The sequence below is a fragment of the Lissotriton helveticus genome, chromosome 2_1 (assembly GCF_964261635.1).
Source record: "Lissotriton helveticus chromosome 2_1, aLisHel1.1, whole genome shotgun sequence".
Classification (NCBI taxonomy): Eukaryota; Metazoa; Chordata; class Amphibia; order Caudata; family Salamandridae; genus Lissotriton; species Lissotriton helveticus.
In genome coordinates this window covers 1,623,301,389-1,623,316,748 of record NC_136059.1, presented here as the reverse complement: position 1 = coordinate 1,623,316,748, position 15,360 = coordinate 1,623,301,389, and the positions used below count along the sequence as shown (strand labels likewise).

Here is a 15,360-nt window from a genome sequence, read left to right as displayed (position 1 = left end):
ACCTAAAAATATACAAATTAATGTGTAAAATATCAATTTCGCTCTGGTACATTGTTTTCCTCCCATTAACGGTGAAATATTCCTTTGTCGAAGAACTCTATAGTGCTAACAAAACAATACAAAGTCATGTTATCTTGAGCTGAGAAGGAGTCACAACTGCGTGGCCCTACGTTTTCAAACTTTATTCTACTCACAAGGTTCAGCCAGAAGGCAGAGCAATAGGTTTAATCTAAATCTAGTACACAGAAATTGTGGAGATGGTTTGTAACCACTGTGAGGTGTGGTTCAGTGAACACTGAGGAAATCAGCGTAACATACGCATGTACAGATGGTTTACACATCTGCCACATTTCTCTCTTTTCTTGTGCTAGGGACATGTAGTGTGCTTTAGCCCATTGTAAGTCAGCATGAATGATCCGGTCAGGAAACATTCACAGATCTTGGTGTCCTAGTGCTGTGAATGAGGACTTAATGTACCTTAACCATGGAATACGGCCACCTCAGAGGCATCTTTATACCCCCCAATATGACTGCTATAACTCACCATAAAAATTCATTTGTGAGATATATTTTAATAAGAGGCTCAATTGGTTTTTTGCCCAGTCCAGAGGAAGTCGAACACAGACTTACACACCCTGGCAATCAAATTTCTTTTACTTGTCACTAAAAGTACCAATGTACCTTTTTCCATCCCCTAAGACACCAAGATAGGAGAAAGTATTCGCCGTGGAGATCCCACACCCCTATAAGATGCACTTTATATATCCAGTGCCCCTGGGTCCCAATATCAATACGTGTGCTTTATAATAATTGGTGCTTAAATCCAAACTATTCACAAAAGCAACAAAAGACTCAAGGAGCTGCTGCAAGCCAACAGCGTTTCCCACTATTAACACTGCCTTGTTGGCGTACAGTAGTGCGGGATGAGATGGGCTGCCACAGTGGAATATCTTTACGTGCTGCGCATAATGTTGAACACAAATCATTAATATACTGGGTAAAAAGGAGAGGTGCCAAAATAACCCGGGTCTCACCCACCACAGAAGCTTAAATGTTGTGGATAAACTCCCATCTATGTCATATCTTACCACAGCTGCTATATCCTTATGTAAATCTTGTAAAACATTGAATATTTTTCTATCAACTCCCATGTTAAAAAGGAGCATCCATAATTTTACTTCTGTTAACTCGATCACAAGCTGACGTAACGGAGAGATTGCACCCATGTTGAATATGGAGCACGGACAAATGGAAAAAGTGGATTAAACACAGGGTGAATTGCATAGAACACTCAGGAGAGACGTTTCCTCGTCACAGATATATGTTGATTATACATAACACCAAGGATTATTCTGTGGACTAATTGGACATTAGCGATTGGTTACGTGATCATTGATTCAATATGGAAATATAACCTTGACATTCGTATTAATTTGCTTGTGTTACTCACAGAATGTAGAGTTACAATATTTAGTGTTACAAATGGGGGTGGGGTCGCACACTACTCGCACACCGGCGGTATCGCCCCTAAGGACTATGGTTAATGTAGTTACGTGTTCCGCGATGCATCTTCTTTCGATTCTCTGCTATCTTCGCCATCCCTGGACACGTGTTTCGGGTTATCACCCCTCGTCAGCAGGGATAGGCCGTGTTCTGGGGTTGCCGGTGGCTGCCAAATATCTGCCAGGTTTAGTACCACTCAGGCACGCAGGTGCGGGGTCCCAGGCTCGTCAGCCAACTGCTCAAGGGAGCTTTAACATTACAAATGGGGGTGGTGTCGCACACTACTCGCATACCGGCGGTATCGCCCCTAAGGACTATGGTTAATGTAGTTACGTGTTCCGCGATGCATCTTCTTTCGATTCTCTGCTATCTTCGCTGTCTTCGCCATCCCTGGACACGTGTTTCGGGGTATCACCCCTTGTCGGCAGGGATAGGCCGTGTTCTGGGGTTGCCGGTGGCTGCCAAATATCTGCCAGGTTTAGTACCACTCAGGCGCGCAGGTGCGGGGTCCCAGGCTCGTCAGCCAACTGCACAAGGGAGCTTTAACATTACAAATGGGGGTGGGGTCGCACACTACTCACACACCGGCGGTATCGCCCCTAAGGACTATGGTTAATGTAGTTACGTGTTCCGCGATGCATCTTCTTTCGATTCTCTGCTATCTTCGCTGTCTTCGCCATCCCTGGACACGTGTTTCGGGGTATCACCCCTCGTCAGCAGGGATAGGCCGTGTTCTGGAGTTGCCGGTGGCTGCCAAATATCTACCAGGTTTAGTACCACTCAGGCGCGCAGGTGCGGGGTCCCAGGCTTGTCAGCCAACTGCTCAAGGGAGCTTTAACATTACAAATGGGGGTGGGGTTGCACACTACTCACACACCGGCGGTATCGCCCCTAAGGACTAATGAGCAGCGGAACATTGAAAACATTTTTATTACCGTAGTAGATAGCACTGAGATATGACGCTTTACACTTGGCCTGATGCCTATGTACTGTTACTTAGAAGTTGGATTTTATTGATGGTTGTGTATAATTGTTTTCCTAAACAACCCCTGACGAAGGGTAATCCCGAAATGCTTTGGGTGTTCTTGAATAAATTGTGACCTGTGGAAATACTTTTCTCCTCTGTTGTGGAAAAAGGTTGACCAAGAAATGAAATGAGTAAAATAAATCGAAGAAAACAAAGGACAAAAAAGATTGATACAAATGGATTAAACCTGGATTAATTGAAGTAGAACATAAGTTTGATTTATTGGACTTATTTGAAGGCACGGCTGTGCAGTTTGACGGAGTCACAATTGGCTCCTCTTCAGTTTGGTACGGTCCATGAGCGCCATATGGAGCGGGCCATCCTTTGCAACTGTCCCCATTATCGTCTATAGGTTTAAGCACTGATCCAAAGGGCCTTGGTCTGATCTAAAACCCTATTGCAGGTCAGACAGTATATTATTTTCTTCCATCCAAGTGGTTAACCTAGAAAGGATGCCTCGTCCCATAACCTTGATTGCAGAGTCAATAAGCAGTATTGACTTATAGCATCCGGGCTATCCCTCTGCTCTTTTTTAAAGACAGGCACAATATCAAATCTAGATCAGGATAGTGGAATGCCCACCTTGCAAGCAGCATTCAGAATATTTGTTAACATTTTGCAAAGGGAATTAGCTGTTTCCTGCAGCCCAACAATATTATAACTTTTAATAAAATTAGACCATGTTGTACCTGATTTCTTTTTTTCCTAGGCCAACTATATTCCAGCTCAGGCACTTAAGTGTATTTAATTTCTGTCCCGCAGTAGAACATAGCTCATTTGGCAATCACCTACTGCAGAGTTAAGAGAGTTCTGCTGGAAACATTCAATCAGTCCTTACTATAGAGAGAATTAAGGGTTTCAAATCTGTTTGATAACTGCAAGGCTGTGGCCTGCTGGTTTGGGCAACTCCCTAATTGCCTCTAATGATTGCCCCATTAAATTCAGCTAGCAGTGGATAGAAGTAACCTAACGGGAATACCTTAACCTTAATCCTAGACAGTGAAGAATTACTCTGATGGACTTGCTGCATAAGACGGCCAGCGACATTTGGTTGATCAAAAATTATAACGCATACTCTTTCTCCCTACTGCTGACCCATTCTGTTCTTCTAACCATAATAATGTGTGGGGCTAGATAATTCCCTCCTCCTACTTGTCTTACACCAATGAACAACTTTATTTTTAAGCTGAAGGGTAGTTTCACTTACCCCTGATCTCAACGGTTGAACTCTAGTAGGGACAGCTACTAAAGGTGAAGATTCTGGTAGAAGGTGTACACTATTTATTGGCTTTGGTTTGCTAATGTGAGGGCTAGTATGAGGATTCCTATTTCCTTCCCAGGTTTCCTGTGTAGATTGGCCTCGCTGAAGGAGAGACCCATAGAATCAGAACCCTTATCTCACTTAGGGATATATCCTTCTCAGTTGATCCTCTGAATACAGTATTCAAGAGTCTACCTTGTCCCACATTCTTAAACATTTATGATTTGTGTGTATGTTGAAAAATTCTTTGAGGGTTGGGATGTGGAGGCAGGGCAGTATGCTCTCCAGAAGCCATGCTGGGCTGTTGCGGAGATGTATATGTCCCACCAACCACTGGGCTTATTTTTCCAGCTGATGGGGATCTTTTATCATATAAACCTCCGACATCACTGCTGATAAATGTTTCCACTTTCGGATAAAGGTCGGTCATAAAGGTTCCATATTCTTCTATGAAACTGTCTGTGGACGATAAGTCAGTGTTAAAGTCATCATTGTCTGATTTCACATTTCCTAAAGTGGCATTACTGTCCATAGGGTTAGCTTTCAAGTCGGCTAATCTCTTTTTGCTCCCAAATACTTATTTTTCTTTTTCATAGCCAGTTGATCCAAATCAGGGGAGAGGTACCTGGATTATGATGAACCTCTGCCCCTGTAACAACCAATGAAAATTCTGGGGTGGGGGTTGGAGGGGGCTTCTACAGTTCTCTTGGTTAATACACCAGCCTCATCAACCAGGCTCCCGTCTGGTAGAGTGATAGTGAAAAATACATGCAGACAACATGGCTGGAGGGGTAACAGGATTTTTACATACCCATCTTGGCTATACTCCGATGGATTCCACAGTCACTAGAGGGTGGCCCAACCAGCCTCTTTATGGTCCGCAACTGGGCGCGTCACACGCAGCAGGAGATGAAATGCGCCTAAGAGTGCTGTGGCCAAGAAAGAAGGGTTCAATGCCTCTCCCCCCACCACACACCTGTGGCAGGAGTATCTGGTGTGCAGGAGAATCCTGGGACACGAAGTCCCAAAGTAGGGCGCATGGCAATGTACTTTCACTCAGCCGGTTTTCTGATTTTAAAGGCGAAAGGGGCCTACGGGGATGTTGGTGTCAAAACGTAAAACTTTTTTAGGAACCGCTATATAACTTTTCTCCTCACCTTGATCTAGTTGCATCAAATTTGGCTGAATGAACGTGATTCTCCCATACTTTTTTGCAGTAGTACAAAGTGCTCAAGGGTGTTGGGGGAGGAAAATTGTGTAAAAATAGGTTTCCTATGTGGTGTTGAGACCACCTTTGGGTAAGGCATTTTGCTAGCATACATACAGAATGTTTCCCTTTTAAGACTGTAGGGCCTCGATTACGAGTATCTTCTCGAATTACGCCCCTCTGAAAAAATGCCTGTTCATGCAGGGATGGTATTAATTACATGTGATGTGATAAAATGTGCACCCTCCAAATTCTACCCCAGTGACATTGGAAGGTTAAACATGCCAAAACTTAATGGGGGGAAAGGTACTGCAGAATATTGGGACATGAAGACGTTTGTGCAGAAAGACCCAGCAGGCACTGGGACAGCATCTGAGACTCCCTGTGCAAACCCTGCACTGCGCTCATGCTACTACCAATAGCATGAGAGCAGCACGGGGATTGGCCTGAGAGGGCTAGTTAAATGCTCGCTCAAGCCCAGAGAGTCTGTGCTGTTTCTCCAACCAGGCTGTGCAATACAGTCGGGTTGGAGAAACCCGACTATGCATGTCTGTTTGACCGGCCTAAGATGGCCGGCCAAACAGACATACACACATAGAAGTACACATACCACTTCATTCCTCCTCCTTCCCATGGCCCGGACCCGCCCACCACCAACACAAGCTGGCTCAGCCAGCAGCTAAAAGATAAAACAATGATAAAATATTGTATTATATTTCAGCTGCTGGTTCTGAGCCAGTGGGGCAAAGCTTCTCTGCCATTGCGGAGGAACCGCTGCTGGCTATACCCATTTTTAGGTACAAACTTGTATTTGGTGCTATTTATCTCAACTGGTGAGTTCCGAATCCTGGATAAACTGCTTTCATTAGGTGCAATATCCAAATCCAATGCTAAACTCGTAATAGGCACCAAGTAGTGTTCTTTTTATAGAGTTGTGCACCGTATATTCTTTGTTTATGCTACCATAACATGATATTTTCTGCTACAGGTCATCCAAGATGGTGGCATCAAGGTCGTGGCTGCTGATCAAGCACTTTGAAGGCTTTCCTAAACAATCCGATTTTAAACTGGTGGAGAGACAGCTCCCGGACATAAAAAATGGAGGTGAGTAAAAGTATACAGTTGCTGCCTTTGGCATGGTTAGCCTCCTCCATTTCTTCCCTCCTATGTGATGTGATATGCTTGGGCCTTCAAAGACCAGCAAGACTCTTTAGAAACAACAGTTCTTTTGTTGCAGAAGGAGTTCATACATGAGGTGCTGAACAATATGGTGTGTGGTGGCCAATGAGACTCAATTATAGAAACCACAATGTGATTATAGTGCGTGTGTCATTGGATATTATGCAGCTGCAAGATAAAATGCATGTTGTGCATGTGCAATTCCCTTGGAAAATTTATGCATAATCAAATTAGGACACAACACACACACACACACACACACACACACACAATTGTTAGTGTCAGAGGCAGGTACAGCTTCCATAACAGCCCTCATTCACTGAAGGATGTGTTGGAATCGGTGCCTGAGGCTAGCCCCCACCTCTAGTACACCACAGCAGCACATGGGAAACCAGATAGGAGCTACATAGTATGAAAATGCCCGATTCTGATGAAAATGCCCCCATTCAGCATTACAGACACCACACCACCCCTCATAAAATGTATGTGAGAAAGAACACAGAATTGTATTTCCACTTCTTACGCAGGAGAGGAAATGTAATTATTTGCATTTATGTGTACATACCCTTTTTTTTTAAGTTTAAAGAAATTTTTATTGAAAATAAAGATTGCAAAAAAGAAACTTACGGTACAATGTCAATAGAAATAAAATGCAATCACACTAGAAATAATATATTGCAATATAGGGAGGAAAGAGAAAAAGAAAAAGGGGGGAAAGCGATAAATATAGAACATCTTTATATAAAAAAATGCATACCAAGCATAAAACAATGTAAAGCTTTCAAGAAAAACATCATATAATAAGAAAGAAACGGTTATTTACAACAATTAAGCAATATTATGAGAACTATATCATGGAGGTTTTGGTACTTCTTCAGTAGAAGGGGTATGGAGTGGACGAGATCGAGCAGAGTTGTCTAAAAAGGTAGCAATCGATAACCATAACAAATCACGTTTAATAGCAAGTGTAATGGGATATACATATGCTCTATCTAGTCTATAGTTGAAGCAAACACCATACCACCAAGCTTGAAAAGAGACATTTGATGCATTTTTCCAAGATTTAGTGATTTGTTGAAATGCCACTGCTAAGAGAAGGTCGACAATGGAGGTGTTAGAAATAAGGGAAGAGCATATGTCAGACAGACTACCTAGAAAAATGTGAGTAAGTGAAAATGGAAAGTGGGTGGACCAAATGGTATTAATTTGTTGCCATACTTTGGACCAAAACATATGGATTAAAGGACATGTGAAAAGCATATGTTTGAGATCAGCATGTGTATTGGAGCAGGACCAACATGTAGAAGGGATAGAAGGATCTATAGTATGCCATTTGGAGGGAGTGATTAAAAGTCTGTTATAAACAAAAAATAAAGTTTGAGTGGTATTAGCTGCTCTAGAAGATTTCCTTAATTTATTCCATATATTGCGCCATAATGAGATGGGAAAAGTCTTCCAAATCAGTTTCCCAATCTTGTTCTATTCTAGATTTATCTCTAGTATTAGGTATGTCTTGTAATTTTTTGTACATTTGTGAAGCTGAGGAAGAAGATAAGAGAAAAGGAATAGTAAGAGGAGAAGACACAGTAGGAGAAGAGGGGTCAGGAAAGGAATTATAACTAGTTTGAACAGCAATGCGCAATAGATTATATTTAGGAGGGAAGGAGGGAGGAAGAGAAAAACTGGACTGGAGAGATGAGAAAGGAATACAAAGACCATCTTGAAAAAGTTGATGAGTCCAAGAGAGACCAAGAGTGCCAATTTTTCCAGAAAAAAGTCCATTTTTTTGATTTTAATAAGAGGATTGTACCAGATGGGAGATTATAAAAATCGAGCCCAATCATCAAAACCATTCAAGAAAAGAGGAAGAAAAAGCTTCCTAGAATTTTTAAGAATAGGAAGAGACATCTTTTGTGGAATATGTGATAGAGAAATAAATTCTTTAAAAGTAATAGGGTGAAAGAAGGAGGATTCAACCTTAACCCATAACGGAGAAGAGGGAATATCTGACGTAGAATCTGACAAGAAAGGAACTGAATGGGAAAGAAAAAATTAAGTATGATAAGAGAAAGTCTGGAAAATTGACTCCATCTAAATGTTTAGGACGTTTGAGTTTGGAAAAGGACATCCTAGCCCTTTTTGCTTTGCCACAAAAATCGAGAAAGGATAGAATAAATGTTCTTATAACAAGATTTTGGAAGATTGACAGGAAGATGAGAAAGAAAAAATAAAATTATCGGGACCAACATCATTTTAATAGAGTCCATCCTACCCCACCAAGTCAGAAATAGAGGACGCCATCTAGTCGTGCAATCCGATAAAGTGGTTTGCAAATTTTTAATATTTAAGGCTACTGTATCTTTAATGGAGGGAGTAAACCAGAGACCTAAATATTTTATCTTAGAGGGACTCCAGTGAAAGGAAGAATCCAAAAAGTCCGCATGAAAGCAATATTTATTAATAGGAAGAATTTCACATTTATCTACATTAAGTTTATAACCTGAGACCGCTGCAAAGGAAGAAACTTCAGATAAGAAAGCTGGAATAGAGGTCTGAGGATGAGAGATAAATAAAAGAATGTCATCTGCATAAGCAGAAAGCTTTAGATGATTCTCCCCATAAGGAAAACCCGTAATATCTTTATTCAATCTAATCTTTGACAAAAACAGTTCTAATGCTAAAATAAAAAGAAGAGGAGAAAGAGCACAACCTTGATGAACACCTCTAAAAAGAGGAAAAGAAGAATACACAAGGACATTAGCAAAAACAGAAGATCTAGGAAAAGAATATAATAAAGAAATATAGGAAATTAATTTGGAGCCAAAACCAAACCAAGAGAGAGCGGAAAGCATAAATGACAAATTAACTCTATCGAAAGCTTTTTCAGCATCCAATGCGATAGCAGCCAAGGAATGATTATAAGTATGAGATTTACTAAGAACATTAAAGAAAAGGCGAGTATATCAGAGAGATGACGTCCTTTGATGAAACCACATTGTTCTCTACCAATGAGTTGGGGAAACATTTTATCCAAACGCAGCGCTAAGATTTTGGCAAAAATGTTGTAATCTAAATTGATTAAAGAGATAGGCCTATAATTTTTACATAAAGTATGGTCCTTGTTATCTTTGGGAAGAAGACAAATTAGAGCTTCCTGAAAGGAGCCCTCGGATTTCTGAGAAGCTATAAAGAATGAAAATAATTGGTGAAGTTTAGGAACAAGAAAAGCGGAAAGATGAGAATAGAATTCTATGGAGAATCCATCCGGACCAGGGGCTTTGCCTTTTTTAAGAACTTGAATGGCCTCCAAAATGTCTTTGGGAAGAATATCTTTGTCTAAAGATGAAAAGTCCACATCAGACAGCGGAGGGGGGGGGGTAGAAGATAAATAATGATCAATGTCAGAGGTTAATGGAGGAGCCTCCGGAGTGTAGAGATTTTGGTAAAAATTGGTAAATTCAGCAAAAATATCTTCATCTTTGTGAAGAGTAGTATTGGAAGAGGAGACAATCGATTCAATTTTCGTTCATTCTCTTTTAACCTTGAGATAGTTAGCAAGCATTTTTCCAGCTTTATTTTGTGTAGAGTAAAATTTAGCACTAGATTTAAGCAAAAACTGTGTGTACATACCCTTTAATGTACCTAGAGGTCAGTGTGGTTCCTTTGTTGATGTTGGTGCTAGGATGGAAGCCTGCTGACATCAGAGGGTTCAATCACTTTATCCACATTGTTTATCGAGGCCAATGCGTAAGTGAACATTGGGGGCTTGTCTTAGTGGGCATATTGCGGGCTACTCACCCCAGACATTCTATCCTCCTTGCTGCTTCATCCACTGGCCCCTTTCCTTCTCCCCCACAATGGGAACTATACAAATGGTTGGTTTTCACTGCTTCGTTTTATTACTTCTCACATAATGTCACCATTATTGTTGATGCACTATCAACATTCGACCAACTTTATTCATTTTATTACATCAAACCAATACACATAGGTAAACATAGGGTTGTACAGTATTCATTTTACCACAGGTTATAATTGTATTTACAATTCGGTACCTCCAGCACTGCATCGGATGTGTGTAGTGCCAGCAGGCAGCAACACCCATCTCCACTACCATTCTGTACCTTCACCACACCTGATGCGGGTTGTGCCAGCAGGCAGCAACACCCATCTGAATTGTTTGCATTCGGAGGTGACTACCCACCATCTACCCCCTAGACTCAGCCACTAGGGCACTGCCTTGTGCCTTGCTTGCGTACCAGCTCTTACACCAATTGCTTCCTCCAAGCACCGGCATCGCGGGTAGGGCCGGAGAGTTCAGGACCACCAGCAGGACGGCCCCCTCTCCTGCCAGCCCGGAGCCCCATTGACTGTCCTCTCTGCTCAAGGATCGGACAGTCCCCGCTACTAAGCAGTCCCCTACCATTCCTCTTGGCCAGGACCCCGCCGCAGGACAGAGAGCCTACTGGCTCTTTTGCCGTCCCCCACCTGCCCCTTCCTGTTACAATTTCATAGCTATAGCTCCCAATACTGTGAGCACGAGCAATTCGAGCCTGCATGCGACAGATGCACCCCATCTGCCAAATACCATTCCGACTTAGACGCCTGTATCAGATTATGCCTGATGACCCGTATTGGCGAACATGCTAACAATTTCCTCACCTCTAGATTCAACTTTCTCACTGACTTGTTCACTGTGCTCGGTAGCGCATTGGCACCCCAGCCTTGGCATGGGAGAACTTTCGACCAAAATATAGTGGTACGAGGCCAGGACTTCCTTAAACATGTAAGTGCTGAGAACAGAGCCTCCTTCACCACTCTCCTGCCCGTCTGGATCATGGTGTTACCCCCTGAATGAGTCACCTCTCCTGATAACGGAATGTCCACACCATCAGTCCCCCGGTCACCGTCTAAACTAGCTGTGGTCTGCCATACCGTCCAACACAAGCAGACCTCCTTCTGCCCACACTCTTGATAGTTTCTGATGAGCGACTCAAAGTATGACTTTGTGTTACGCCCTCCATGTTAATTTTTCTGCGCACCCACTCAGTCCTCCCAAGGACTGCTGACGGTTAAAACCAGAGCCACCCAGCATACTGACCATTTAAGTACAGCTACTATAATGTTGATTGACTGTTTAGCAAATCCTCACATTGCTTGTGTATTTAATTTTGCCACCGGTTACTGAGATGAGCCTAAAATGCCCTACCCATTCTATGTTAATTGTGCCGCGCACCCCTGGTCCTCACGCAGGACTGCTGACGCTTAAAAGAAAGGAGCAACCCAGTATGTCTGTGACTGGCAACATAAGTACAGCTACTCTAATGTTGTATTTACCAGCCATTTCACACATTGCCAGTGTATTATGCCACTAACTTCGCCACCTGTTATTGGGACGAGCCTTTCAAATGCCTTAGCCCCTCCATGTTAATTATACTGCACACCCTCAGTCCTTATCCCGTACTTCGCCACCTGTTAGTGGGACAAGCCTTTCAATTGCCTTACCCACTCCATGTTAATTGTGCTGCGCCCCCTCAGTCTTCCCCAGGACTGCCGACACTTGAAGGAAAAGAGCAACCCAGCATACGTAACTGGCCCTTTAAATACAGTTATCCTAATAAGGATTTCGTTAGCAATTCCCCACATGGCCTGTGGATTAAGTCACCCATAAATCACTACTAGCTATTAATAAGCTTCTAATGTTCACACATACTTCCTTGAGCAAGGACATGCCCAAATTACACCAACCCTACTTAATTTCCTGAATAATCCCTCCCTGGCGTTACATGATTCCTTATTGTTTAACCATTTTGGCCAAGTCCCCTCCATCCTAATTAAGCCGACCTGACTGACCTCCATAACCTCCACCACCTCTTCCAGATATAAGCACCTCCTTCCCCATGGGAGATGATAGAAAGCTTTGTAGTCGTACAACTATTCTTTACATATCCAGGCCGATAATTTTTATTTCCTTCCAAACTGGTTTTTGGCAATGCCACAGCATCAAAAAGGGGGTTCCTGCGCAATTGCGAATGGCCCTTTTCCTTCCAGACTCAGGTAATCACTGCCTGCTCGAGCTTTAAACCTCCCTGCTATCTTGATGCGAAAGCCTCTGTGCTACATATAGTTGATTTCCTGTAATTCACATCCTCCAGGAATGAATGAGCATCAATGGTACGCCACTAAACTGGCCCCATTCTGAGCTGTTTAACAGGTTACAAATAGTTAGAATAGGACGCTATCTTTCTATCAATACTGTCCAAAGACCAGGAGTTCCCATCGGGCACTCATGTACCTGTTCCCAGTCTTGTTTAATGTATCATTGAAAAGCCCCTTTGGAGCAACTTCTGAGTAGCGCAGGAATTCTTTATTACCTGTTCCCAGTCTTGTTTAATGTATCATTGAAAAGCCCCTTTGGAGCAACTTCTGAGTAGCGCAGGAATTCTTTATTACCAATATGGAGACGAGAACCCCGTTTTAACTTAAGGTTTCCTTTCCTACTGATAACCTCCCCAACGCCAGTAACAAGATTTGAAAACGACTTGCTGCCTGCTACCATTGACCTAACCCATAGAAGCAAAATCCACACTGGGCCAATAGCACCTACGCCCTCTTAGATTGCATACCTGCCGACCTCCTAGATTGCTATGGTAACTTAGGCCGTTGTGAAGAGTAGTATTGGAAGAGGAGATTTTCGTTCGTTCTCTTTTAACCTTGAGATAGTTAGCAAGCATATTTCCAGCTTTATTTTGTGTAGAGTAAAATTTAGCACTAGATTTAAGCAAAAACTGTGTGTACATACCCTTTAATGTACCTAGAGGTCAGTGTGGTTCCTTTGTTGATGTTGGTGCTAGGATGGAAGCCTGCTGACATCAGAGGGTTCAATCACTTTATCCACATTGTTTATCGAGGCCAATGCGTAAGTGAACATTGGGGGCTTGTCTTAGTGGGCATATTGCGGGCTACTCACCCCAGACATTCAATCCTCCTTGCAGCTTCATCCACTGGCCCCCCTTCTCCCCCACATCGAGAAATGCTGACCTAGTCCTGCTGGATCCTCCGACCTTATAACTTTATACAGCAAGCATACTGTGGCAATGCCCAAGGGATCCGGGACACCATTCCCTTAGCTATGCACACCCCTGCATCTTGCTGCTTTCCACTTGGCAATGGGTTCTCATGTCTCACGCCCATGACCTGGGTAGTTGCGAGCCCACATCCACCAGGGTGTTCATAGTTCCTGCTGCCCCTTGTGGCAGTTCATGTGAAGCCGTAGCGCTAAAGCCAAAGCGCTGTGCTGCTTTAAGAGCCCCTCTCTGTGGGACACCACCGCCCCGTCGCATGGGCACATCACTCGCGCCCCTCGTCCTCTCACTGTACATTGAACTAAGCTCCGCCTAAGCGGAGGCGCTATCCTGAATTACGCAAGCACTTTCACTACACATTCCCATGAGGGGAAGCAAGTAGCCATGATTGTAATGTGTCTCACAGGGAGTCAGCCCCATAAATAATGTAAAACCTGACAAACCAGTTCTGGCTTAATTTCCTGCATGCGGCCCTACACCCTGCCATGCAGCTCATTAAAACCCCTTTCTGTGTTAGCACCCTGCTACCTCCCTCACTGGGTCAAGGCGCTGAGCACCGTATTGTTTGAAACGTAATGAGACTGACATAACTGTACCCTCTCTCGATCTGTGTTGACAAGCGTCATGCCAGTCTGTCAGCAAGAACTAAAATCACTCCGACCCCATTAGCAAATGCGAGTTCAACTAGGCCTGAATTACAAAGCGGTTATCTCCATTAGCTAGCTGTATATAATAACTCAGGGCCCAGTGGAAACTCTTGCGCTGAGTCTTACCTAGCATGCGCTAAACCCCAGGTACCAACGCATTTTAATCCCTCATAAGGAGGCCCCCCAGCTTGCACCTTCCATTGCAACTGCCTTCGCTGCCAATCACAGTACTTACAAACTACTAGCCGTCACACTGCTACTAGTATACCACTTCAGAGTGTTTGAGGCCCCAAAAAGCTGAAAGAATGGTTTGGGGGGGGGGGGCAGGAATTTAGAGTTTTAAGGTCTAGTGCTTGGCAAACAGCTGTTATTGTGATCCTCTCTATATTACGCAAAACAGCGCCACCATGCGGTAGCTGTCATAAGTTCCGGCATTGTCCAATAAATGCTGGTGCTGAGCACCGGAAACCATCGGATCAAATTAGGCCCCGAGTCCCAATCCCGTTACCGATGGACCACCTGCATTGTATTTTGCACGGGGGATTGAGTGATCTGCCCAGAGCCACCGCCTATTAGGCATCCCTGCCGAGACTGGAATCTGTACACATTGCATAACTCTGGGTCCCAATGGAAAACTCTTTTGTGGAGTTTTACCTAGCGTTACCTAGTCCCGAAGGTGCCAGCTCGCTCACTATTAGCCCCCGACGTAGACATCCATTTTATTTTTGGCATGGGGGATTAAGTGGGTTGTCCAGAATCGCCGCATGTTAGGCGTCCCTGCTGAGACTCGTACCCGGTTCCCTCGCTCCGAGCGCTACCGCCATAGCTGCTTGGCCACTTTCTCACCCCCTTCCAAGTAGCTTATGTTGCCACCTTGCTGCTGTATATTTTAATCTTGCGCACTGTCCACTTATGGATTTCCGTGTGAATCGCTGCCTAGTGAACCGCCCCTTTGATGTTTCTGGGTTGCTTTCCACTGTGGTACTTTCTCTGTACCGTCTGTAATTATGGTACACTTGGAAAATGTTCACACCTCACCAGGACACTTTTAGCCTTGTTTTGAGTAGCTTCACATGTGGTTAAAAATCCACTTGAAATGCTTGTGAGTGCACCAAAATTTTAACATTATGGAAGCTTATTGCATTTCCACTTGCTACACTCCTGCACTTCTCATCAGTAATTGATGTCCCCACACTTTATCTCAAACATACGATTATGAAAACTCTGAGATGCTGGCATGTTTGCCTCCATTTTAGGGACATCCTGCATTTGTAAATCATTCAATCAATCAATCAATAGTTGGTAAAGCGCAGTTACTCACCTGCGTGGGTCTCAAGGCTCTGGGAGGGGAGGGGGCGGCTCCGTTGAGTGCTGGGGTCATCCGAAGAGCCAGGTCTTGAGGTTCTTCCTGAACTGGGGCAGTGTGGGGCCTTGCTGGAGGTGGAGGTGGA

At 43.6% G+C, this 15,360-nt stretch overlaps 1 protein-coding gene across 3 annotated transcripts in view; it reads left to right on the top strand.

Annotated features, from left to right (window-relative positions):
• The window catches only part of LOC144818802 (prostaglandin reductase 1-like), a 330,315-nt gene that overhangs the window by 118,730 nt on the left and 196,225 nt on the right, over positions 1-15,360 (top strand). For all 3 annotated transcript variants that reach the window (XM_078676574.1, XM_078676573.1, XM_078676572.1), the window contains exon 2: positions 5,987-6,102. In XM_078676574.1, the coding sequence (XP_078532700.1) occupies positions 5,997-6,102 (106 nt within the window). In that variant the 5' untranslated portion in view covers positions 5,987-5,996. The remainder of the gene's footprint in view (positions 1-5,986; positions 6,103-15,360) is intronic.